Raw genomic sequence first — 26,305 nt, 5'->3', positions numbered from 1 at the left:
ATCAGGGATGTTTATCAACGCGCGCGTTTTTGATGCGTCCGAATCGATTTTCCTCCCTTGGGAGGTACACGTATCGCACCTCTTTGAAGAGTTTTTCTAGCTCTTCTATCTTAGCCTGGTAGAGTGCCAGGCTTCTACTTTTGATCTTCCATGACCCCGTCACTTGATTAATGACCAAGGAGGAATCCCCGTGTACTGTTAACTTCATGACTCCTAACTTGTTAGCGCTCTGCAAACCAAGTAGGCATGCTTCGTATTCCGCGGCGTTATTTGTGACGGCGAAGTCCAATTTGATCGAAACTGGTACGTGCTCTCCTCTCGGTGAAATGATAAGGACACCTATTCCGCATCCCATGTTATTCGAAGCCCCATCGAAATATAGATCCCATGCATCATCTTCGACATGGACAATATCCTCATCTGGGAACGACCAAGTGTCAACAATGTCAGTTTCTTCGACTGGATTATCGGCCAGGAAATCGGCAACGACCTTTCCTTTTATCGCTTTCAGCGGCACGTATTTGAGATCGAATTCCGATAGCATAAGGGTCCATCTTGACATTCTGCCGTTTAGCACCGGCTTTTCAAACAAGTACTTGATGGGGTCCATTCTGGAATATATACTCACACTGTAGCTGAGCATATGGTGACGTAGCTTCTTCGTTGCCCAGACTAAAGCTAGGAACGTCTTTTCTAATGCTGTATACTTTGATTCATACTCCAAGAACTTTTTACTAAGGTAGTAAATTGCTCTATCTTCTTTGTCAACGGTTTGTGCCAGCATTGCTCCCATCGCGGTATCTGTAATTGTTAAATACAGTGATATAAGCAAGCAACTAAAGCGGATCGAGAATGGCGGAGAAGATAACACTTCCTTTATCTTATCAAACGCGGCTTGGCATTGGTCATCCCACATAATATGCTCCCCAACTTTCAATTTCTTAAAAATTGGTTCGCAAATCATAGTTAATTTTGAGACGAAACGGCTTATGTATTGCACTCGGCCTAAGAAACCTCGAATTTCTTTCTCGGTTTTAGGATGGGGCATTTCCATAATGGCTTTAATCTTTGATGGGTCGATTTCGATGCCACGGTGGCTAACGATATGACCCAAAAGCTTGCCAGAGGTGACCCCGAATGCGCACTTCTGTGGGTTTAATCTCATATTATACTTTTTCAACCTCTAGAAGAATTTTCGTAATGCCCTCAAATGGTTATTACGTTCCTTCGATTTTACGATCATGTCATCGACGTAGACCTCTACTTCCTTATGAATCATATCATGCAACAACGTCGTTTCTTTGTTCTCGTAAGTAAGTCGCACCTGCATTTATTAATCCAAACGGCATCACTGTGTAGCAATAAGTGCCCCATGGTGTTGTGAAAGCAGTCTTGTGCATATCTTCCTCGGCCATTTTTATCTGGTTGTAACTGGCATACTCATCCATAAAGGATAATAATGCATGGTTAGCGGTATTGTCAACCAAGATGTAATTGTGAGGTAACGGAAAGTTGTCCTTTGGACTAGCCTTATTTAGATCACGAAAATCAACACAGACCCGAACCTTTCCGTCTTTCTTTGGGACCGGCACCACATTAGCTATCCAATCTGAGTATTCCGATACTTTGATGAACCCGGCCTTGAACTGTTTATCAATCTCTTCTTTGACTTTCAAAGACCACTCTGCACGCATTCTACGTGGCTTCGCTTTATTTGGTTTGAACCCTGGCTTGATCGGAATCTTGTGCTCTCGCAATTTCCCTATCAATACCCGGCATATCTTTATAGGACCAAGCAAATACATCTTTGAATTCATTCAACAATTCAACAAACCCCTTCCTTTCTGCGGGATCTAAGGTTGTTCCTATCTTAAGCTTCGAGGCTCTAAGGTAGTCCCCACATTAACAACCGGTATCTTCGACACGAGCTTCTTTGGTCGTATTCTTCCAACCCTTTTACTAACTGGGGAGGCGGTTCCACCTTCTCCTCTTCTTCTTCCACTTGTCTATCCTCGACCTCATTCTCAACGTTATTAAAATAATCAATTGAATCGCAATATAAATGAGACAAGTCGTAAGCAAACTGATTCATATTATTATTGATTTGAAACTGCGCAAATTGCGTTAACATTTGGGCCAACCGATCGAGGTCGGTGGCGAGATAGGAGCGATTCGGGACAGCCCCGGAATACCAAAGCACTAGGGGAGGTACGGGAAAAGGAAAGATCGGGAAGGGGTATCTTCGACACCTAAAACCCTAGACTTAGCCTTAGGACTTATGTCGACTCGGACTCGGACTCGGACTCGGACTTAATCGTCATCAAAGGCTTGAACATTTGCCCTTCTCCAATGGTCATCTTGAAAAGCGAACCCTTGTTGTCGGTCCATTTCATGGTTTTCCGCCATCCAGATGTATTCCTCTCGAGGATCTACATCGTAATGAGGGTAGATGGATCGAAACGATCACTCCTTACGATCATGTTTACCAAGACTTCGTTTGGTATTTCCGGCTTCTTTTTCTCGCAAAGAGGAGACCCATAGCTTTCAATCTTCGATCGGATGCAGACTCCTTCTTTATTGTAGCTACTGCCATAATGTTTTCGGGAATATAGAAACAATCACGGAATACTTCGATTCCAGGGACCAGCTTGTTGGCCTTTGAGTTGAACAGTGGTTCGGGGAAGTCTAAACTCGGCATTTCCTCCCCGGCTTTCACAAAGTGGCCGTTTAGAGTTAGCGAGTACGGCCCCATCTTGATGTCTCGGTCTTCGATCGAGACTCTCTTTCTCAGGGAGTCTTCTTCAGTTAGCTCATATCCAAGCCCGTATCTTGTCCCCTTAGGCACTGGCGACTTCAATTGAAATGCGTTTTCCCTTCGGGGGTACATGGAGTACCCGAAGTACTTTCCGGTCTTGAAGATTGTTTTAGAAGACACGGCTCCAGCTGTGTGAATCCATGGTCTCCCGAGCAAAATGTTGAAAGATGAGGCAACATCTATCACTTGGAAATTGACCTTACGCTCCACCTTTCCCACATTCACGCTTAAAGTGACGAGTCCGGACACTCGACGCACTGTGCCATCGAACGCCCGAACCGTTTGCGTAGTGGGTGCGAAGTCGCTTTTCTCGAGTCCCAAAATGAAAGCGGTCCGTAGTGGGAGAACATTAACTGCAGACCCGTCGTCGACAAGGGTCATTGGGAGTCACTTATGACGGCATTCTACCGTGATGTACATAGCGAGACAATGTTGTGGCCCAAATGAGGGCAGGTCTTCATCAGAAAAAGTTACGGCATTAGTGAGCCGAGGTTGGTTTTGAGCAACAAATGAGACCACGTCTTCTGGAGTAGTATGCGGTGACACGGTCATATTCATTAAGGCTTGAAGCAGAGCTTGTCGGTGTTCAAACGAGCTCAACATTAATTCCCGGATGGAGACATCCGCCTTAGTCTTTTGAATCGCTTGATGAGGGAGGCCTCTGAGGTCGACCCTTCACCAAGAGCCCAGACTGAGGTGGCCTCCTTGGTGGGTGTCTGACTTAGACTGTCTCCAAAGATAGAGACATGGTTTGCCTTCTCGTCACGATAGGGACGTCCCGATCGAGTCAAATGATTAGATTCGAGGACATCTTTCCTCAATTTAGAAATTTCTTCCTGAGTTCGGGGAATAATCGCACCTTCGGTGAGATAGATATCGTCTTCATCGTCAGCCCAGACCCCATTAAATTCATTCTCGCTTTGGAGAATGTATGGTGTGCAATCGATAGCAAAATCCCCAATTCGAACTTCGGTCTTAGCTTGAGGGATATACTCAGAGCAGCTTACATAGACCTTCCCCACGAAAAACCCAGTGAGACGGCAGATGGGTTGGATTAAGTGAGATACATCGGTATTGTCTTCGACGAATATTGCATTGGCATGGTCGCCAAAAGGATTGTTCAGGTTGTTAGGTCGGACGGTGGGGATGGGGAGCGACCCATTCTCGATCATGTCTTAGATTTCATGTTTAAGATGGTAACAATTTCGGTATCATGACCTTTTCCTTGATGATAAGCACAGTAGGCGTTGGGCTTATACCATTTACCCTGTCGATCCGCAGGCGGGTCCGGAGTTGGACCAATTGGGTTCAGTTTCCCTTGGGCCGAGAGCCTTTGGAGGGCGTATGCATAGGTACACCCGATGTCAGTGAACGCTCTTGGCCCATGGCGTTGCGATCCCTTAGGAGTTCCTCCCAAAAGACCGATGGCTTGGATATGATTGGCAGAACTGGATGCCTTAGCTTTAGAAGAGGAGGCACCCTGATACCCTTTTGGCTTTTCAGCCTCAGCAGAACGAACGTCGTCCTCAATTTTTCTTCCGACTCGAATAAGGTCCTTGAATGAGCCGAAATGTTGATATTTGATAGCGTCACGGTAGACAGGTGGAAGATTTTTGATGAACTTATCTACCATTTCAGTCTCCTCTGGCCTTTTGGCCAACTTCACGCTTTCAGCGCGCCAGCGGTTGAGGAATTCAGTAAATGCCTCCTTATCCTTCTGTGTCATTACCTTGAGTGTGCGCACAGTAGTCTGAATCTCGGAATTATCAGCAAAGTGTTTGCAGAACTCCACCGCTATATCTTCGAAAGTGGGGAAATTCTTAAGCTCAAGGCTGTAGAACCACGCCTTTGGGTGTTCTCCTAGGGATTGAGCAAAAATGTGAGGCAACATCTCAAAGAAAGGTACCCCTTCAAAGCGCAAGGTACTCCTTGTAGGAACGGATATGTTGCAATGGATCTTCCGTCCCTTTGAACTTTGGGATATCAGTTAGGACAAAAATGGTTGGTAGCTTGTCCTGGACCGGCATGTACCCTCTGGCATTCTCATAATGTACATTTTCCCCTCGGGATAGCGTCAGCTGTTCCTCTTTTAGTCGGAACCTCTTTTCGAATTCAGTTTCCAGGGGCGGTGGTATGGGAGCTTCCACCGCGATCTTGGCTTCCACAGCCGTCAAGCGTTCCATCATTGCGACCAAAGTGTCGTTAATCTGTTTCAGTGCCTCTGCGGTAGTCATACTTCTTGTTTGTAGCGGCCTTTCTACAGTAAAATCCCGAGCGAGTATCAGTTATCGAATCAAAATCCCCTGCACAAACAGGACTCGACTCATAACAACATGACGGACTCCATGCGACTCGATATTGGGCTTAGACCCGGAGAGCGAGCAATTGGGCCCCCTCAGTTTGGGTCATACACGACTAGGGACGGTTTTTCAAACCTAAAAACTGGCTATAACTTGACATGGATCCTACGAACGAACAATTCTGGCTCGTTGGAACGGGTCCTAACCGTGATACACACGTGGCTTGGGTTTTAGACTCAACGTGATCATAAATCCGACATGACAAACCCGTGTTCAAACCAGACATGGCTCTTGGGCTTTGTGACAAACGCCCTAGGTGGCCTAGTGGGGACGTTTTGGTGGACTGACTTGGACCAAATGGTCGACTTTCATGACTCAGACCCAAAGTTTGGTTTAGGTGACTCACTTGACAAGTGTTCTAACCAAACAAAGGCTCACTCGAGCCTAAGGGTGGACTAGCTCGCCTATATCGAGCAAGCAAAAGCCCAACTCGACTAAACCCGACCCCACTGACTCAAACTCTATTCTAGGTTTGGGTTAGACCTGGGATACAGTTCATCGAAATTTGAAATCGAGAAGGATTGAATTGACTTTTAAAATGGGCAGCACTTCGGCTTGAAAGAAGGTTCAAAATTTCGAAATAGAGGGACGAAATTTTCGAAAAGAAATGGACTTGAAAAAGAATCAAATTTTCGAAAGAAAAAGAAGATGGATTTGAAAATGCTATTTTGAAAACATGACCCGGGATTCACATAGCATGTAATCATTCGCATTTTAGGGATGCAATGCATGAACTAGACTCTTCTAAGTCTCGGTCAGTCCTCTAAAATGGGTCTATGCCAGTGAAACCGCTTTGTCGGGAAGTCCACATACCGTCATATGCCCGTAGCAATATGCCTCGTATGCAGCTGCCTACCTCCACGGATCCACCTTGATACTTAAATCAGACATAGTGGACATCAATATCCTCCCTTGGAATTAACCCAAGAGATTCTTTGGCCCGCCTAAAGTCTCGGGGGTTTATGCATGATTAACATAAAAAAATGTGACAACAATCCTAATAGCCATCTTAAACTTTTCAAGTTTCACTATCCCCAGCGGAGTCGCCAAATTGTGGACCATGGAAAAACGCTCCACTCAAATGCTTTTTCAAAACATTTTTAATTTTAAAAGAGTCGCCACTAAATTTTTAAATGGAATTTAGAAACCAATTTTAGAGATTTGAATTCGTGTGACTTTACGTGTTAGGAAGTTAATTTAATTTCATTAAAACAACACCCAACCCCGCCCGTTGCAATAACGGTCTCTACTAGGTGAAAGATGGCTATTTCGGAAAGATATCACATGCGTATGCAACCATTGAATTTAAATCCTATCATGCGAATTTCATTCTAAGTCGTTTAAAATGCATTTAACTTCGTCGAAGTGGTTTAGCATGTGAGGTTCATTGATTAAACTAGAAAACACATCCAAAGAGAGGGATAGGAAGGCTTACGCTTAGCATAAGATGTATTAACAAACATTAGTGGTTAGCTCATACATACAATATAAATTATAAATAATGTAAATTAAAATCTAAAACATAAACTAATTAAACTAAGGATTAATCAAACAAAGTCAAACAAGGAAGCAAATTAAAACACAAAACCTGGACAAACCCGTGCACTGCACGGATCTGAAATTTTCGAAATATGTCAGAATTGACCCGTGCACTGCGCGGGTTTTGAATTAATACATTGCTAATTACGAAATAAATACTAAATCAATGCAATAAATTACGAAAATCTACCTAAATTAAAATTACAAATTATAGGTCTGGAAAATCATAAAAAATTAATTTTTATATGGTTAAAAATAAATACACGTAAATTAAATAAACTCGATTTATTAAATCGCCCTATTCCAACACGAGGATATGTAAATGAGACGGGGTGTACGACCGACCGATATGGCGGATTTCTTTCCCATCTCAAGTCAACGCGGGTGCCGGAATGGTACTTTAACTCATACTCAAACTATTCTAGTTTCGATGTTAGTTAGACGATGTTAGACAATGGTTAGTAAATAAACAATAAAAAAACGAAATAAAAAGGAGAGAAGGGAGTTTTAATGCACCCTCAACCTACATGTATCGTTGACACCGTCTTGGGTCGTAATCGATCGTAGATTTTATTTCGAGGGGCTGTCGTCGACGAAGACAATTGAAATTGAATTTTGAAATCACGAAACAAACACGTTCAAAGGGCAGACTTGAGCAGCGATTTTCAATCGCTCACCACGACTTCGTTTCTCAACGATTTTTCAAACCGAAAGATGTTTTGGAAACTAGAAAGACTAAATTTTGTGAATATGGAAACAAACCAGAAGTTTTAATAGGATTTGTGCACGAGAATCAAGGCCAAAGAACACGACAGAAACTCGAAAACAAGATTTGTGTCCCTGTTTTCGAGCGGCTGTCACGGCTTTAGTTTAGGGTTTTTTTGGACGATTGATGGTTGCTATTTGCAGTATGTTGTGGGGAGAACTTAGAGGAATGAATGTATGGTGGAGAGGGGGTATTTATAAGGAGTTTCAAAGGGTAGAAGTAGGGCAATAAGCAGTCGGGCCTGTTTCGCATAGCTGCTGTCCATCAGCTAATTCGTGGGGTTTATTAGGGTTTGTATGGGGGTTTTCTTGGTGGTTAAGCTAAGGTAATATGGGTAGGATACTAGGGTATGGTGTAGGGTTAATGGGCACGGGTTTGGTAGCTGTTTAGAGCGGGTTTTGGGCTCGGGTTTGAGCACGCTAAACAGGGGGGGCTGCTTGTGTTGCGGGCTGTTTGTGGGGTATCTGGGACAGGAATTGGATGGGTTTTGTGGTGTTCTAGGTGCTTGGTTGTTGTGGGTAATGTGGAGCACGGGTTGGTGGTGATGGGTTGCAGGTTTGGACCAAGTTTGAGTCGGTTTAGAAGGGCTTTCGATGGGCTATACAAACACGGGTAAAGGAAGGAATTGGGCTGTGGATATGGGGGTGTTTGGAACGAGATTTGGGTGTGGATATGGGGGTTCGAACTGGGGTTGGATGGGTAGAGGTCTAGGTTGTTAGTGTACTCGAGATTCATGCCAACTCGTAAAGAAAACGGGCTTAAAAACCGAGCTAAAATCGAGCTCCAAAACGCGTGGTTGAAACGAGTTTTAAATTTTCAAATTCGATTTTTCAAATCAAATAGCACATTTAAAATGAATGATTTTTCAAATAAAAAAAAATATATATTTATTTTCAATAAAATAAATTTAAGGAAATAAATTCAAATTAAAACAATAAAATGAATTCACTTAAAAAAGCTTTAATTTAAATATCATTTAAATTAATACTTCGTCGACAACGCTCATTCCACATCGTAAAACGAGCCCAAATAATGACAATGACAACTAATAAATACATGCGTCCTATCATCATCGGGTGTTTGTCGGGTTCTCTATAAATTCCAATATCGACAGATATGGGTATCTACAGATTGGTGCATGAATTTGGCAAGCTTCGCATTTTGAAAAGTATTCCAGGCAATCAGCCCTCAGCGTAGGCCAGTAGTAGCATGTCCTGAGAATTTTGCTTGCCAGGCTCTTTCCTCCTTTATGATTGCCACAGTGTCCATCATGTATTTCTTGAAGTACTAGTTTGGCTTCGTCAGGCTCCAAGCATCTCAGGTAGGGTCCAGCCCGCGATCTCTTGAACAAGGTGTTATTGATGATAGCATAAGTTAAAGCTCTAATTTTAAAGGCCCTTGCCTCATGCCTACCCAGAGGTAGTATTCCTCGGAGAAACCAATCATAATAAGGTTTAGTCCAAGAGTTATGGCCTGATTGATTGATGTGAGATTGACTGTTGTGTCTGGCGATGGTTGGCTCTAATAAGTGCACAATTGGTATTTTATCGGAAACAGCGGGGGTAAAGTTTGAACCTAGGCTGGCTAGAGCATCAGCTTGGGTATTCAAGTCTCTTGATATTTGATCTATATCAAATAAAGCAAATTTGGCGGTAAGGTTTTTTGCATATTCTAAATACGAAATCATTTTTGCATCCTTGGCCGTATAAATTCCCTTTATTTGATTGGCAATTAAGAGTGAATCAGTTTTTACCTTTAGGTTTTGAACACCGAGGTCTAGACATACCTTTAAGCCTACTATCAGGGCTTCATATTCTGCTTCATTGTTGGTAGCTTTGAACTCTGACTTACGTACTGAGCTATCACATCTCCCTGTGGTTATTTAAGTACTAGTCCTAACCCTGTCCCCCTGGCGTTGGACGCCCCATCTATGAATAGGGTCCATTCTTGGTCTAGGGTTTTATTTTCTAGTTGGTTGACCTCTTTTATTAGGTCTGGTTCTAGGTTAGGGCTAAAATCAGCCACAAAGTCTGCTAGGGCCTGCGATTTGATCGCTGCCCTGGGTTCAAAGGAGATGGCATATGTGCTAATCTGTACTGACCATTTGGCCATCCTGCCTGAAAGTTCAGGCTTACGCGGGACATATTTTATAGGTAAGTTGGTCCTGACTATAATTGGGTGACTTTCAAAATAAGGTCTCAGCTTAGTACATGACATAATTAAAGCTAAAACATATTTTTCAAGTAATCCATACCTCAACTCAGCATCTAGCAGGCTTTTACTTACATAGTAGATCGGATGTTCTTTGCCCGTCTGTTCTTTCACCAGGATGCGACGATGTTGTGTCGATGTGATGATAGGTATACTGACAAAGGTTCTCCTTTTTCTGGTTTAGCCAGTGGTGGAGATGACAATTAGGATTTTAGATCCTGAAAAGCTGCTTCATGCTCATCCGTCCACTGGAATTGTTTGTTTTTCTTGAGGAGGTTATAGAATGTTTTGCACCTTTCAGAAGATCTTGATATAAAGCGGTTCAGGGCAGCTACCCGGCCTGTCAATCTCTGGATGTCTTTAACAGACTTGGGTGACTGTAGTTCCAGGATAGCCTTTATCTGTTCAGGACTTGCTTCTATACCTCTCTTTGTGACTATATATCCAAGAAATTTGCCCGCAGAGACCCCAAAGTGGCACTTTGCAGGGTTCAGCTTCATGTTATACTTTTCTAATATCTCAAATGCTATTTCTAGGTGCTTCACATGATCTTCTGCATTCTTGGACTTCACCACCATGTCATCTATGTATACTTCCATGATGTCACCTATCTGGTCTTTAAACATCATGTTGACCAGGCGCTGGTACGTTGCCCCCGCATTCTTCGTGCCAAAAGGCATGGCAATGTAACAAAGATATGCCTCGATGCCCGTGACGAATGCAGTACTCTCCTGGTCAGCAGGGTGCATCTTTATTTGATTGAATCCACTGGAAGCATCCATGAATGGCAGCATCTCGTGGCCTTCTGTTGCGTCTACCATGTCATCAATGTGAGGCAGAGGGAATGGATCTTTAGGACAGGCTTTGTTCCGGTCAGTGTAGTCTATACAGACTCTCCACTTTCCATTCTTTTTCTGCACAACAACTACATTAGCCAGCCACTCAGGGTACATTACTTCCCTGATCATCCCCATATCCAAAAGTTTTTCTACTTCTTCATTTATTATGGTGTTTCTTTCACCGCAAATTTGCGCCTTTTCACGCACATGCTTAAAAGATGGGTCAATATTGAGCTTATGGGTAATAATATCAGCGCTAATTCCAGTCATATCAAAATGTGACCAAGCAAACCAAGATGACTTATTTTTAAGGAATTTTACTAGTTCAGCCCGACACTATCCGGTGCGTCGATCCTATTAAAACATACTGTCGGGTGCTCGGGTCTAGAATTACCGATCTGTTTCCATTCGGGAGGTGCTACATAAGTGCTCCCGACAGTGGCATCAGTAATTGCTATGCCAGGGACTTACCGCCTTGGAAGATTTCAAGGTCGTGTAGCACTCGGGTGTCTTGTGATCCCCTTTGATTGTGGCTATGCCCACCTGCTTTTGTATCTTGATGCACTTTGGTGATAGGTTGATGGTACGGCCTTGACATTGTGAATCCAGGGTCCGCCAGGATGGCGTTGTAGGAGGATGACAAGCGTCAAGGACCCCAAACTTTTCATAGGATGAGACTCCTTCCACGTAGGTTGGGAGGTGGATCTCTCCTAGAGTGCTCCTGGTTTCACCACTGAATCCTACTAGGACGCTGGATTTTTTGGTGATTTGATCCTTGTTTATCTTCATGGCCTTCAGTACGTCAAGCATGATCAGGTTTACTGAGCTGCCTCCATCGACCAGGATCCTTCTTACTGTGGTTGTTCCAATCTGCATAGAAATGACCAGGCCATCGTGATGAACATCAGGGATGCCCACTAGGTCACAATCATTGAAAGTGATTGTTGGAACAGGATCCAACTTGCAGGGTGATAAAATCCTCGGTGTCCTGGCTATCTTTTCTGCTGCTGATCTTGTCAGGCCGCAAATCTCTAAACCGCCAGATATAAATTTTACTTCATAGAGTGGTGGTGGTGGAGGGAGATTTCGATCCTGCTTGTGCTCCTGATTTTCTTTATCCTGGTTTGCATTCGTGCCTTTTGACTTGATCAGGTCTTTTAAGTATCCTGATTTTAGCAGGTAGGCCACTTCCTTCCTCGGGGTGAAACAATCATCCGTGGTGTGTCCAATGTCCATGTGAAATTCGCACCATTTTGAATTGTCTCTTCTGGGATTTGGATTTTCTACCTTCCTAGCCATCTAACAGCTTGATATTCATGAGTCAGGTTGACTTCTGACTGATCTGGCCTGGAATATGGAGTAGGTATGTAATTGTTCCCTCTGTTGCTTTTCCTATTGCTTCTTTCATGATCCCTTGGTCCACTGGGTGATCCAAGTTTGTAGCTTTTATCTTCTTCCACCCTGATGAAGGCAAGGGTCTTGGCCTGAACATCTTCGAAGGTGTGGCAGGGATACTTATTGAGTTCACTATATAAGTCACTATTTGGTAGTAACCCCTGTTTGAATGCCTCCACTGCTGTTCCAACGTCACACCTGGGTATAGATACTTTCTCTTTATTGAATCTTGCAAGGAATGTCTTGAGGGTTTCATCAGGCTTCTTTGTAACTCGGTAAAGGTCACTGGATCGTTTCTCCAACTCCTTGCTACTTGCAAACTGCTGGTTGAAGCTGTTGATCAGGTTGGCAAAGGAATGGATACTGCCAGTAGGAAGGTTGATGTACCATTGCAGGGCAGGACCAGTCAAGGTCGTTCCAAATCCCTTGCACATACAAACTTGTCTCGAATTACTGGGAATGGATGCGACCAACATTTTTCGCTTGTAAAGAGCCACATGATTTTGTGGATCCGTCGTTCCATCATAGACCCTCATGGATGGAATTGTAAATTTCTTTGGTAGGTCTACTTTGGCTATTTCGTCTATGAAGGGTGAGTCAGCATAGCTGTCAGGGGCAGCTTCTTCCATGCTGGCAGGTACTCCTGGTATCTTGTCGAATTTTTCATTTAGTTTCTTGATCTCTTGAACTACTGCCATCATGATGGCTGCTGCAGATTCATCAGGTTTCTCTTGATCATCGTTTTTTGGCTCATCATCACCATCTACGTTAATGGCTTTGGGGATATTTGGGCTCCCAAAACTGGAAAAATCAATGTTTTTGATGATTGATGAGAATGGGGTTCCTGGTTGGAATCTAGAGCCTGCCCCTTGGGTTTTTTCCAATTTTTGCTTTGGTGACTCGATTCTTTCGGTTTGCAGGATTTCGCTTGATTTGGGCCACTTTTTCTTTCAGGCTTTCCAACTCAGCGATTTTTTGGAGAGCTGCATTTAGCTGTTCTTCAACGATGGGTTGGGTCATTTTTGTAGGTTTTTAAATTTTTGTAGGATAAGAAAAAAGGATTAAAGAGCTAGATGCCCCACGGTGGGCGCCAATTGTTTTGTGTGGATTTTGCGCAGGGCGAAATCTGGTCAAGGTGATATTGTGCAGGGTTAACTAGCTCTAATTAGATTACAGATCAGGTCGTCAGGACACGATATTGAGCTATAAGTAAAATAACAAAAATAACAAGACAAACAATTTTGTACGTGGAAAACCCTTGAATGGGAAAAAACCACGGGCACCAAGCCAGGAGAGGATTTCACTATATGATTTGGGAGTATAATGATATGATAACAACAATGCTTGTATTTCTCTAAGTAATGTGTATATATCTTCTTGCGTATGAATGATGTGTCTCCAATATCTTCAAAGTGTCTCTTATGTAGTTTTCCTATCTTGAACGGCTGTATGATCAAGCATTAAAGGCTGAATATTCTCCATAATTGCTGGTAATAATTGCTGAATATTTCCTTCTTAATTACCGTATTTACTGCATATTTCATACTTAATGCTGCGTATTTATTTCCATTAATATACGCGGATATGGTCAAATATTGTCCTGATATTTGGACCGTTGTCCTCTCCCTGGCATGGCGCCTATCTTCATGTGCCCTGAGAGCGTGGCACCCTGAGAGCCTTGCAGTCAGGTTTAGATGAAATGCTGATCAGGGTGGTCTGCGGATTTCCAGGCCTAACACTAAGCATAAACTTGTAATTACTATTAATGATATCAAGGCAGTATATCATATGAAAAATCCTTCTACTGGTCGTTTCAATTTGAGAATTAAGTCAAAAATGTCTCCATTAATTACTAACCTGGACTCTTGAGATGATAAAAGGTGGGCAAAGACTTTCCTGTTTATCCGGACTGAAAGTCTGGGGTCAGGCTTTAATTATTTGAGATATCCTCCTTTGGAGAATGGTAGGTTTCCTGTACACTTAATTTGCAATTTATATTATACGAAATTAGGATATTTAAGTTTTACCTGTGCATTTTTGGTAATATTTGTAGCTCCTGATTGGAACTTCGACCCTCTTGACGAGGAGGCTGTTTCAAGGATAGAGGCTTTTCTTTCTATTCCGGAGGAAGAGAGGGCTCGGCCTGCTAGTCTGGGCAGGGATTTATTGCCCCGGTATATGAAGACTAAGCTGAGTGTGGTTAAAGTACCCAAAGCCAAGCCTAGCTCCATTGCTCTTTCCTGTATGTCTTCTATATGTCTCTGTATCGATTGTTGTCTTCTTATCGCTTCTCTTCTGATACTTATGTATATTCTTTATATATTCAGTATTCAGGTCTTCTGCTAGGTTGGCCAGCTTTACTGCAAAAGACTTAAAAGCTGGGGTTGCTAGGATCTTTGAAGTACCCAAGAGCCAGGAGGCTAGTGGGAGTGACAAGACGCTTGATGTTTTGGTTTCTGATGTCCAGCCTCCCGGGAACCGCCTGTGCTAGTATCACCAGAGGTCGTTCAGGCTTCCAAAAGGAGGAGGGAAGCTGTTATTCCTGAAGAAGAACGGAGAGAGAAAGAGCCTATTCAGGCTCAACCAATCAGAAGTGTGTCTGCTCGGATTGACAATATGGATGCTGCCCGGGCGCAGATAAATGATTTCTCTGCTGGTATGAGCAGCTAGCTTTTATCTGATAATGTGTCTTCTACTAAAGTGGTTTCTATCTTGTCTTCTCTTGTGACAAAGGCTGCTGCCCTTGCTTCCCAAGCTAAGGAGGTTAGTTGCAAAGGGACTTTTCAATTATTTTGTGTTTTTTGTGTTGCTTTGTGTTTGGCTAATTGACTTCTTTTTTTCGTAGGGATTGACGCTGGGTTGGTTCTCGCTTGTCAACTCGGGGATGCCTGGCTAGGATTTTCGGCTTGGAAGAGAAATTAGATAAAGTTAACCGTGAGCCGCACACATCCAGGGGTAATGAGGTAGTACTTCAATCTCAGTGGGGTCATCTAGAGAGGCACCTGTGGCGCTTTGGTTTGTGAGGTGGCTGCAAAAAATCCGAGAAGGTTGTCGGCAAGAGTTGGAGGTGTAAGGGAAGAGTTGAAGACTGTCAAGGAAGAGCTGGCCGCCGAGAAGCGTGCAATGCAGATCGGTGAGGAAAAATGAAGAGCTTGTGTCTTTGAAAAGGAGCTAGTGGAGGCGCGGCTTGCGATCTTTGGTCAAGACTTCTTTGGGAAAGGCCGGGTTGATGCTATGAGGGATCCGGAATCGACCGGGCTAATTGGGATCCGGATCGGGATGAGACGACTCTGGACACCCAAAGATCCCGATTTGGCCAATATGGGTCGGGAAGAAGAAGTGGATTCTCCTCCTTCCAAGGAGAAATCTGGTGATCAGGAAATGGTGGATGGTTGTGAGTCGGTTACTGGTTCAAAGCCTGTTTAGATTTATGTTTTTTCTTTTCGTTTTGGCCCATCCAGGGGGGATGTTCCTGGAATGAATATTTATTAGGTATGTGGTAAGGCTAGTTTTTTTGGATGAATATTTTGTTTCGGTTTTGAATAAATATTTGGTCTTTGTTGGTTTCTTTTTGTGTTTTGATAAGGTACATTTGTAGTGTTGGATGTGTCTTGGATCCGCCGATTATTCGATCGGATCGGGCGCTTTTTTACGCTGGATCGCCGATTCTTTGTGTTATGGGTGGGGTTATTGCCTGCCTGGAGGGCTTATGTCCCCCGCCTGTCTGGGAGGCTTATGACCCATCTATGTTATACAAGCCAGGAAAAGGTTTTCCAGGTTTATATATTAAGTTGAGCTCAATATTTTAAGGCTTTTTTGCAATCGAAAGTTGGATATCGATTGATATCGTGGGGTGGCCCCAATTTTTAAGATTTGTTTTAAGTAAAGTACAGTATGTAAAACAAATATTGAAGATTCTACTCGGTAAAGGGAAATATGAGAATATTGACAAGTACTTGGGCACATAATGGAAGAAATTATATAAGGCATTTATTCATATAATGGCCAATATCATACATTTAGTTTCATATCAGGTCAGGCAGGAAGTGGTAAGATGAAAATTATACCTGGACTGGGAGATATATTTTATATGTGAAATAGTTTTAAGTGTGCAATATTCCAAGCTCTTGGGATCATTTCGCTGTCCAGGGTTTGTAGTCTATAAGCTCCCTGGCCGACTATTGAGTCAATCAGGTAGGGACCTTCCCAGGTTGGGGCCAATTTGCCAGCATTCTCCTCTTTTGTGTTTTGAAAAAAATTTCTGAGAACGAGGTCTCCTACCCTGAATACTCTAGCTTTGACAGTCTTGTTGTAGCTTTTTGCAACTCTTTGCTTTGGTATATGTCGCCATTCTAATGTTCGCATCTCTTAGCTCTTCCGTCAAGTCCAGGTTGTCCTCCATTAGAGGTATATTGCTTGTTATTGTATTCAGGCTGCATCTGGCTGATGGAATGTCGACCTCAGCTGGGATTACTGCTTCACATCCATAGACCAAGGAGTAGGGGGTTTGGCTTGTGGATGTTTTAGGCGTGGTTCTGTCAGCCCAAAGGACCAAGGGGAGCTCTTCAGCCCATCTACCTTTCCTTCTTTCTAGCTTTTTCTTTATGCAACTGATTCTTACTTTGTTACTAGATTCTGCTTGGCCGTTAGCTTTTGGATATCCTGGTGTGGAGGTTGCCAGGTTGATGTTCTATTGAGCACAGAAGGCTGCTGTTCTTTTTCCCACGAATTACGTGCCATTGTTGCATACTATTTCAGAGGGGATGCCATATCTACATATGATGTTGTGTTTGATGAATGCTATGACATCCTTTTCTTTGACTTGCCTGTATGAATCAACTTCTATCCACTTGGAGAAGTAGCCAGTCATTGCTAGCATAAAAACGTTTTGTCCGGGTGCTTGAGGTAGTTTCCTACTATATCCATGCCCCACTTCATAAATGGCCAGGGTGCGGATATGGAATGTAGTTCCTCAGATGGGTGGTGGATATATGGTCCATGAATCTGGTAAGCTTTGCATTTAGAGCTGAATTACAGGCAATCGGCCCTTAAAGTGGGCCAATAATAACCTGTTCTGAGTACCTTGCTTGCCAGGCTCCTTCCGCCTTTATAATTTCCACAGTATCCTCCATGGATTTCTGATAGTATCTGTTCAGCTTCTTGTGGTTCCAGGCATCTAAGGTATGGTCCTGCCTGCGATTTCTTAAAAAGCACGTTGTTAATAATAGTATATGAAGCAGCTTTTATTTTGAGTGCTCTAGCATCTTGCTTATTCAGGGGGAGGATTCCTTGTTGTAGCCAATCATAGTAAGGTTTCGTCCATGAATTGGCAATATATATTGGGAAACTTTCATCTTGTTTTTTTATTGCAGGTTCTAATAAATGTACGATGGGTATTTTATCAAAATCAGGGGGGCTGAAGTTGGATCCTAGGCCGGCTAGGGCATCGGCCTGGGTATTCTAGTCCCTAGGAATTTGATCAATATTAAAATTGCGGAATTTTGATTTTAAATTTTGGACAACTTCCAAATAAAGCATCATTTTTGAGTCTTTTGCAGTATATATTCCATTTACTTGGTTTGAAATAAGAAGGGAATCAGTACGTACCTTTAGGTTTTGTACACCAAGGTCAATACATACCTTTAATCCAGCTATCAGGGCTTCATATTCTGCCTCATTGTTGGTAGCTTCGAATGCACAGCTTATAGCTTGTACTATCTTATCCCCCTGTGGCGATTTTAGCACCACCCCTAGGCCTGTGCCCCTCATGTTGGCTGCACCATTGACAAATAGAATCCATTCTAGGTCTGTTTGGTCATTGGTCAGTCTATTTACTTCTTTTATTAGGTCGGGTTCTAGGGCTGGGCTAAAATCAGCCACAAAGGCTGCTAGTGCTTGTGATTTAATTGCTGTCCTTGGTTCAAATGTTATGTTTTATGTGCTTAGCTGGAGTGACCATTTGCACATTCGTCCGGACAATTCTGGTTTTCTAAGTACAGACTTGATAGGGAGATTGGTTCTGACTATTATAGGGTGGCTTTCAAAGTATGGTCTAAATTTTGTGCACCTCATAATTAAAGCTAAACCGTATTTTTAAAGTAGGCCATACCTGATCTCTGCATCCGGTAGACTTTTACTTACGTAATAGACAGTGGGGTGTTGTTGTCCGTCTGCTTCTTTGACAGGATCGCACCGACAAAGATTTCCGTTCGATCGAGGTATCTTGTCGGGGTTCATCTTTGACTGGTTTTGCCAACAAGGGAGGAGAGGATAGATATGTTTTTAGATCTTCAAAGGCAGCCTGATGATCAGGGGTCCATTGAAAGTCTTTGTTTTTCCTTAGCAGATTATAGAATGATTTGCACCTTTCTGACGATCTTGAAATGAACCTGTTCAGGGCTGCTATTCTTCCTGTCAGCTTTTGTATGCCTTTGACTGTCTTTGGTGGTTCTAGCTCCAGGATGGCTTTGATCTGTTCAGGGCTGGCTTCTATTCCTCTTTTTGTCACCATATAGCCCAAGATTTTGCCTGCTGAAACTCCAAAATGGCATTTCTGTGGATTGAGCTTCATATTGAATTTCTCCAGTATTTGGATGGCTACTTCCAAGTCTTTGACGTGGTCTTCTGCCGTTTTTGACTTGACTACCATATCGTCTATGTAGACTTCCATGGTATCTCCTATTTGATCTTTGAACATCATGTTGACTAATATTTGATAGGTTTCACCTGCATTTTTTAATCCAAAGGGCATAGTAGTATAACAGTATATTCCTCTTTCAGTGATGAAAGTTGTACTTTCCTGATCTGCGGGGTGCATCTTTATTTGGTTGAATCCACTGGAGGCATCCATGAATGTTAGCATCTCGTGGCCTGCACTGGCATCCACCATTGCATCGATATGTGGCAGGGGAAATGGATCTTTGGGGCAGGCCTTGTTTAGGTCGGTGTAGTCTACAGAGACTCTCCATTTGTCGTTTTTCTTTTGGACGACTACTACATTTGCAAGCCAGTCGGGGTACATTACTTCCCTGATCTTTCTCATATCCAATAGCTTGTCAACTTCTTGGTTGATGATTTCATGCCTCTCTGCAGCAAATTTTCTCCTTTTCTGCTGTACAGGCTTAAAGGAATTGTCAATATTTCACTTATGGGTTATAATATCAGCATCTATACCAGTCATATCAAAATGTGACCAAGCAAAACAAGACATTTTAGTTTTGAGAAAGCTGACCAGATTGGGTCTGACCGAGTCAGGTGCATCTGACCCTACAAGTACCTTCCTGTCAGGGAATTCTGGGTCTAGAATGACCTCTCCTGTTTCCATCTGTGACTGTGCAATATATTCTTTCCTGACAGGTGACTTTAATTGCTATGCGAGGGACTTACCTGACTTTGAGGGTTTCAAAGCCTGGGTGTAGCATTCCTGAGCCGTCCTTTGTTCTCTCCTGATGGTGGTTATCCCCCATTCAGTTGGTATTTTCACACATTGATGGTATGTTGAAGGGATTGCTTTGACGTTGTGGATCCATGGTCTGCCCAGGATTACGTTATACGAGGATAGGCAGTCCATTACCCCGAATCTTTCATAGGAAGCCACACCTTGCACATAGGTTGGCAGGCTAATTTCTCCCAGGGTGTTCTTCGTTTCTCCGCTGAATCCAACCAGGACACTGGATTTTTTGATGATTTTCTCTTCATCTATCCTCATAGCTTTGAGGACGTCAAGCATCACCAAGTTGATTGAACTGCCCCCGTCTATCAGGATTCTTGATACCTTAGCTGTGCCAATTTGCATGGTAATTACCAAGCTGTAATGGTGTAGGTCTGGTATTGCCTGCAAGTCTGAGTCATCAAAAGTAATAGCAGATAATGATTTAGGTCTAAGAGGGGGTTGAAGTTTAGACTCCCTGGATATTCTTTTGGCAGCCGAGCTGGTTAGGCCACAAATTTCTGATCCTCCATTTATGAACTTGACTTCATAGATGGGGGGAGAAGGAGGAGGATCTCTGCCGTTCCCTGAATCTCTCTTGTTTTGTCCTTCATCTTTGTTCTTTGGCTGTTGGATTAAGTCTTTCAGATAACCTTTCTTTAGGAGGTATGCCACTTGTTTCCTGAGTTGGATGCATTCTTCTGTGGTGTGCCTGATGTCCTGGTGGAAGTCACACCATCTCGTTGGATCTTTCCTGGGGTTGTCGGATTTTTTGGGCCATCTCACCGTATCTCCCAAGCTTTCCAGGCGTTTGATTAATCCTGCAGTATTTATAGAGAAGTTATATTCAGGAATAGTTGGTAGGCTAGAAAGGTTATCTTTATGTTCTTGTGCCATGTTGACTTCAGATCGTTCAGGCCTGGAGTAGGTTGCTGATCTGGGATTGCCTCCCTTCTGGTAGGAGCTTTTCCTGTTGGTGTATCCATAGCCTTGCTTTCCTCCGGACGAGTTTGTTCTGAAGTTGAGATCTTCTTCCAGCCTGACATGTTCCAAGGCGATGGATTGAACAGTGGCAAAGGTTGGGCAGGCTTTTTTGGTTAAGTCTGCATAGATGTCACTGTCAAGCAGGACTCCTTGCCTGAAGGCTTCTACCGCTGTCTCTTCGTCACACTTGGGAATGGCTACCTTCTCTTTGACAAATCTTGCCAGGAATTCTTTGAGAGATTCTTCAGGAAGTTGCTTTACCCTGAACAGGTTACTGGGTCTCTTGGCCATGTCTCTGCTGCTTGCGAATTGTTGATTGAAGGCATTGACCAGTTCTGCAAAATTCTTGATACTTCCATTTGGGCGATTGATGAACCATTGTAATGCAGCTCCAGTCAGGGTTGTACCAAAGCCTTTACACATGCAGACCTGCCTGAGTTCACTGGGTATTGAGGTGGCTAACATCTTCTGTTTGAATATGGCAACGTGATTTTGTGAATCAGAGGTCCCATCATAAGTTCTCATGGATGGGACGGTAAATTTCTTGGGGAGATCAATTTTTGCAATTTCATCTGCAAAGGGTGAATCGTGAAGTCATCAACTTCTACTTGACCCACGTGGTCGGCACTCCAGGTATATTTTCTATTTTGTTGTGGAGTTTTTGAATTTCCTGAAGCATAGCCATCATTATTGCTGCTTCAGTTTTGTTTGTTTCATCATTGGGAACGATTAGGGTGCCGGATGAGGTATCCTTCTCCGGAGTTCCAAAATTGGAAAAGTCAATATTTTTGATAATGGATGAGAATGGGGTTCCTGGTTCGAATCTGGTCTTGGAGCCTGAAGCCTGATTTTCCAATTTCTTTTTCAAGTTAGACTCAGATTCCTCCAGTCTACTGATTTCAGCTTCTGGTTGGGCTGCCTTTTCTTGAATTGTCTCCAACTCTTTGATCTTAGCCAAGGCAGCCGCTAATTGTTGTTCTGGGGTGAGTTCTACCATTTTTGTATGTGAATATTAAATGAAGAATGGCAAAAGGAACTTTTTGATTAATGAACTAGATGCCCCACGGTGGGCGCCAATTGTTTTAGCAGGATTTTCACTGGAAGGATCCGGCCTGATTATTGAGTAATTAGGGTATCTAGTTCAACAAGTTTAGAATAATAATATAAGTAAATAACAAGGAAGAATCAAGTATAAAGAATATTGTTTGTATTACTTTGATAAGCTGAGTACAAATTTGTGTATCTAACTGAATATTCAGGAAATAGTCAGAGATAAATTATAAATTATTGATGAATAATCATGTGTCCTTTACAATTGTTCGATCATGCTATTTATAGATCCTCAGATGTTAACGTTGTAATCTCGACGTTCTTCTTAATTGTCGGAGTTGTTACCTGCTTAATAGGGCACATTCCCTATTAATCCGGTTGACTCGTTCTTCCTTAACTAATCTTTGGCTTTTCTCCTTTTACACGTCTAGATTCATGGGAATGAGGTAGTCTTGTAGTTAGACTTGGCCTTCCTTGAGAATAGGATGTGAGCATTTATCTTTATATAACCGTCTTGTTGCTCTTCAACTTGATCCAGCCTGCTTAAGTGTCCTGCCAGGCTATTCTGCACTTACCATCAGGCTTTTCCTCTAGGATATAGTAGCTTTCTTATCTTGTTGTACCCTTCATCTGCCAAATAGTATTTAGATTTGTCCGTTCCTTGGTCGCCCCAATCAGCCTAGTAAGGTCAGGCCAAGTTAGAGTCAGACCAGGCTAAATTGGGCCTAACAGTAGTGATAGATATAGCTGAGGATTCTCGTGTTCCTATTATTCTAGGACGGCCATTCTTGCATACAGCTGGGGCAGTTATAGATGTTAGGCATAGGAGTCTTACGTTCAAGATTGGAGATGACACTATCACTTTTGGTCTTGACAAAGCATCACGTCCTCCTGATTTAAAAGATTCTTGTCATATGATTAATGTTCTTGATCCTACTATTGATGATTCCCTTGCTTATTGTTTTGACAGGAATCAATATGACGCCCCTGCTGTTGCGTCATATCCATGGAGCTAGGAGGTGGATGAGATAGAGAGGTTGATTTATGGAGATGATTCTCCTCCTGAGATGGTTTACTGCTGTGATGAGAGTGTTGACTTGGAGGCGGAGTTGGATGCTTTGGAAGCAGAGATATTCAGAAAGGAACCCGTCAAAGTTTTTGATGAAGCTCCTATGACGGATGACGTGCCCTATCTCCTTCCTCAAGAAGATGACTTGAAAAGTGATTAACATACTTGCTCATATTTTATATCAGATTTTGAGTTTGATGAGCCAGAACTTTATTCATTGCTTTTATTCATTGCTTGGACTATTTATTGGTGCTACTTATGTTTGTGTGTCGCACATGCGCTACTTTTTGATTTACTATTACGTGCTTTAAGTTGTATTGATTGTGGTTTGTATGTGCATTTGTTTTAAATGCAGAAATTTTCTCTCCAGGAAGATTACTCGATCGAGTAAGCATAGGCTCGATCGAGTACCCAAGCTTTTTGGGTATCAAACATAGCCAGATGATGATAGGAATTGCGCGGTTGGTTATTCTCCTCTATTTTTGCAGCTGGTTTGGGAGAATTCCTATGCTCTTACCCGGTATTCTCTTCCCTTATACCTTCTTTTGTTGTATTATCTCTAGTTATTTCCCATTCCTTATGTTAGATGTGTCCTTTAGGTTGTTGGAGATTTTTGTGTGATTGCTATGTTGTAGGCGTCACAATGAGGATACTGTGACATTTAGGTTTGAGGGAGGAGTCTTTAATTATCTTGTGTGCTTTTATACCAAAAAATCCATAAAAATTAAAAAATTTTAAAAACACAAAAACATGTTTTTACTTTGTTTTAGGTCGAGTCTTGGTGAATTTAATAACAGTGATGTTAAATTGCATTGTTTTTGCATTTGAATCCCATATAGTTGTCCATGTACTTCGTTTTGACCCGTTATTTATGAAAACAGAGCTCATAACTCGAGTCTTGCCCGTATTGACATGCCTTATGCTAATTCGATTTGACAAAATTATGTTGGTAAACTACTTAAATTCTAAGGTCTATAGAGCTTCCTTGGCCAGGAACATCAATAAACTGGTCTCATTGTCAATTAGGCTTGAGTGTGGTTTCTCCTTGTGGAATGTGTAATATCAAATGTATAAGTGTGACATTGATTTCTTGATACTTTTATTGCTTTCATTTGACTAAGTACATGTGGATATGCGGTTCTTACCGTTCAAATAAGCCTTACATTACCTTTTGTTTAGCCCGTTTGAACCCTTGTAGCCATTTCATATCTTATTTTCATAGCAACAATCCAAGAATTTGCCTACCTTATCGGGACAGTTGCAGTTGCTTGTTTATCATGTTTATATTTGCTATTATTGTTGGGTTGGGACTTATTGTTGTCATGTGGGTATAGCAAAGTACTCTTTAGCAATTGTGTTGTATCCTTGTGTTGGAAAAAGAAAAATATGAAGCAAAAGAAAAAAGAAAAAGAAAAAAAAAAAGTCAAAGAGAAGAGAAAAAAAGAATTGAAAAGAAGAAAAAAGCGAAAAGAAATTGATTGCTTCATTTGGTTTTGTCAAGGATCAAAAGGATGGTCGTTAGTGTCTAATGCATATTTGGAGAGTACTTCATTCGCTCTCATGTGTTGTAAAGTTAAGATCATTTCTCTAAGTTGGGTTCATTTGTATTTATTATCATAGATTTGGTATTGGTTTTGGTTTAGCGCTGCGACTACTGTCTTAGCTCCACATATCCATAACGTGCTTTGGCATAAACCATTTCTATCCCTTTAACCCATTTGCCGCCCTTATTGTCCTTGATACATGTACTTTTGTTTACATATTGTGATTGCAAATTATTTGGGGAAATCTCTATCAGATTAGATTGCATACATGTTTCATAAGTTGAGTGAGTGTTTCTACTTTTTTTCTATCTTCACATATAACTCACCCTTATATACTTATGAGTGCATGAGTGAATACGCGAGACCCCGACTAATTTGTCTTGCAAGTTCGAGCGGTATTTGGCATTTGTCTATTTCCTGTACTTTTGAATTTGTTTTATTGGTACACCTTGGTCATTACTTTGTTACAGATATGGATAGCTCGGGATTTGTCTGTGCATCAACATTAGCTCTGAGTTGTTTATTTGCCATTTGTATGATTGCCCTTATGTAATGTGTGATGCTTTGCTTGAGGACAAGCAAAGAGATGGTTTGGGGGAGTTTGATGAGTCATAATTATATGTGTATTTATGCCTCCCTTTAATTACTTTTGATATGGTTTTCGTGCTAGTTTATATTAATTACATGCCTTTTATGTTAGAATGTCATACTTCTGCTATTTGATGTTTAATGCAGGAATGACGCATTTGAGGAACAAAGGAATAAAATGGGCATCGCGGAGTGGGCATGAAGGAATACACGGAGCATGGAAAGAGAATCCATAAGAATGAAGGAATAGATAAAGAAGACAACACGAAGAAAAGAGCTGAAACAAAGTGGTGCCTCGATCAACTCCGACCAGGCTCGATCGAGGATATAATGTACTCGATTGAGTGACAACAGGCTCGATCGAGGAACCATTGTTTCCAGTATTTCGCCGCAAATTTCCTTAAATCGGTTATGTTTTACTATAAATACCTAAATCGTACCCTATGTTTATTTACGCTTTATTTTACCTAGTTTTCGTAGAACTTCTCTAAAAAATCTCTAAAACTCTTCTTTTAGTTTAGTTTAGTTTATTGTTCGGATCTCCTAAGCTTGTTCTTCATTATTATTATGGTATTGCTATTAATCTTTCCTCAATAATTATTATTCATTCATTATTCATCTTTTATTTTTATTCATCATGTTTCTTATTATTGCTATTGTTGTTCTTCCCTTTGGTATGAGTAGCTAAGCCCTTAATTTTGGGTGAAAGGGGATCTAGGTTGTTAGAAAACGGTTAACTTATGAATTGATTGTTAAATTGCTTTTGATTGTTGTTCAATTATCGTCTTACATCTAGTTAATTGATTACTGATCAGAATTGGTTAATTAGTCTTGCATAAACTAGGATTTTCACCGACTAGGTTAAGACTAGTATAGGCCACGATAATTGAATTAGACCAACTTAATGATAGCGATTGCATGTTAAGTTTAGATCTAAAAAGACATATTAGAATCGACCAATCATATGACTTTAAACAATATAAATTGCTCAATCAATGAATTAAACCTTACCCTTGGATGACTACCTAGTGAACCCGATCCCTAGACTCTTTTATTATTGAATTTATCTTTATTTACCTTGCAATTAGTTATTATAAATCAAACAAACAAACCCCCCTTGAAATTGTTACTTTAAGACAAATCTAAATGTTAGCAAACTAGATTAATTAAACTCGCTGTGGATTCGATACCTGACTTACCGCTAGCTATTTGTTAGTACTAAGCTAGGATTTATTTTGATTAAGGACAAACGACTGAAAACAACCTTATCAATAATCAACATTAATCAACCAACGAACAATAACGATTCAACGAGTCTGACTTTCACAGTCAGAACCCAACTCGAGAACAGATGCACGGTCTGATCTGCCTGTTCAAAGCGACGCAGCAGATGCTGCGCCTGTTCTGAGGTGGATTCTGCCTCTGAACTCATCTCGTTCAGACGTAGGCTTTCTAATTAGGTTTTAACCAACTATTATTTGTGTTATCGACTCAACATATTTTCATACTTCTTTTATTTTCTTTTCAACATCCTTCTTTTTTCGAGCTTACTTGTGACGTAAATTCAAGTTATCCATTGTAATTCAATTGTAATTTATTTCTTTTTGTAATATATTTATTTATTTCATATTATGTATGATTTATTTATCTAGCATACTCATATGTAATTAATCTAACCTCCAACTTCGACTCAATTAATGACTAAGTTGTTTGTTC

General features: G+C 41.7%; 1 protein-coding gene across 1 annotated transcript; it reads right to left on the bottom strand.

Annotated features, from left to right (window-relative positions):
• Position 1: 1 nt before the first annotated feature.
• On the bottom strand, positions 2-1,779 carry LOC141601685 (uncharacterized). The gene is made up of 4 exons (XM_074421980.1): positions 1,726-1,779; positions 1,222-1,324; positions 708-801; positions 2-563 (listed from the first exon to the last, which is right to left on the bottom strand). The coding sequence occupies exons 1-4, from the start codon at positions 1,777-1,779 to the stop codon at positions 2-4; spliced, it is 813 nt and encodes a 270-aa protein (XP_074278081.1).
• Positions 1,780-26,305: the final 24,526 nt, after the last annotated feature.

This window comes from Silene latifolia, chromosome 9 (genome assembly GCF_048544455.1).
Source record: "Silene latifolia isolate original U9 population chromosome 9, ASM4854445v1, whole genome shotgun sequence".
Taxonomy (NCBI): Eukaryota; Viridiplantae; Streptophyta; class Magnoliopsida; order Caryophyllales; family Caryophyllaceae; genus Silene; species Silene latifolia.
The sequence above is the reverse complement of the archived record's forward strand: the minus strand, read 5'-3'. Positions and strand labels throughout refer to the sequence as shown.

Coding starts and splice junctions, on each gene's coding strand:
- LOC141601685 (XM_074421980.1), bottom strand. CDS start 1,779: ATGCCGGGTATTGATAGGGAAATTGCGAGAGCACAAGATTCCGATCAA. Junction 802..1,221: donor GATCGTAAAATCGAAGGAAC/GTAATAACCATT, acceptor TAACAATTACAG/ATACCGCGATGGGAGCAATG. Junction 564..707: donor TTCTTGGAGTATGAATCAAA/GTATACAGCATT, acceptor GCTAAACGGCAG/AATGTCAAGATGGACCCTTA.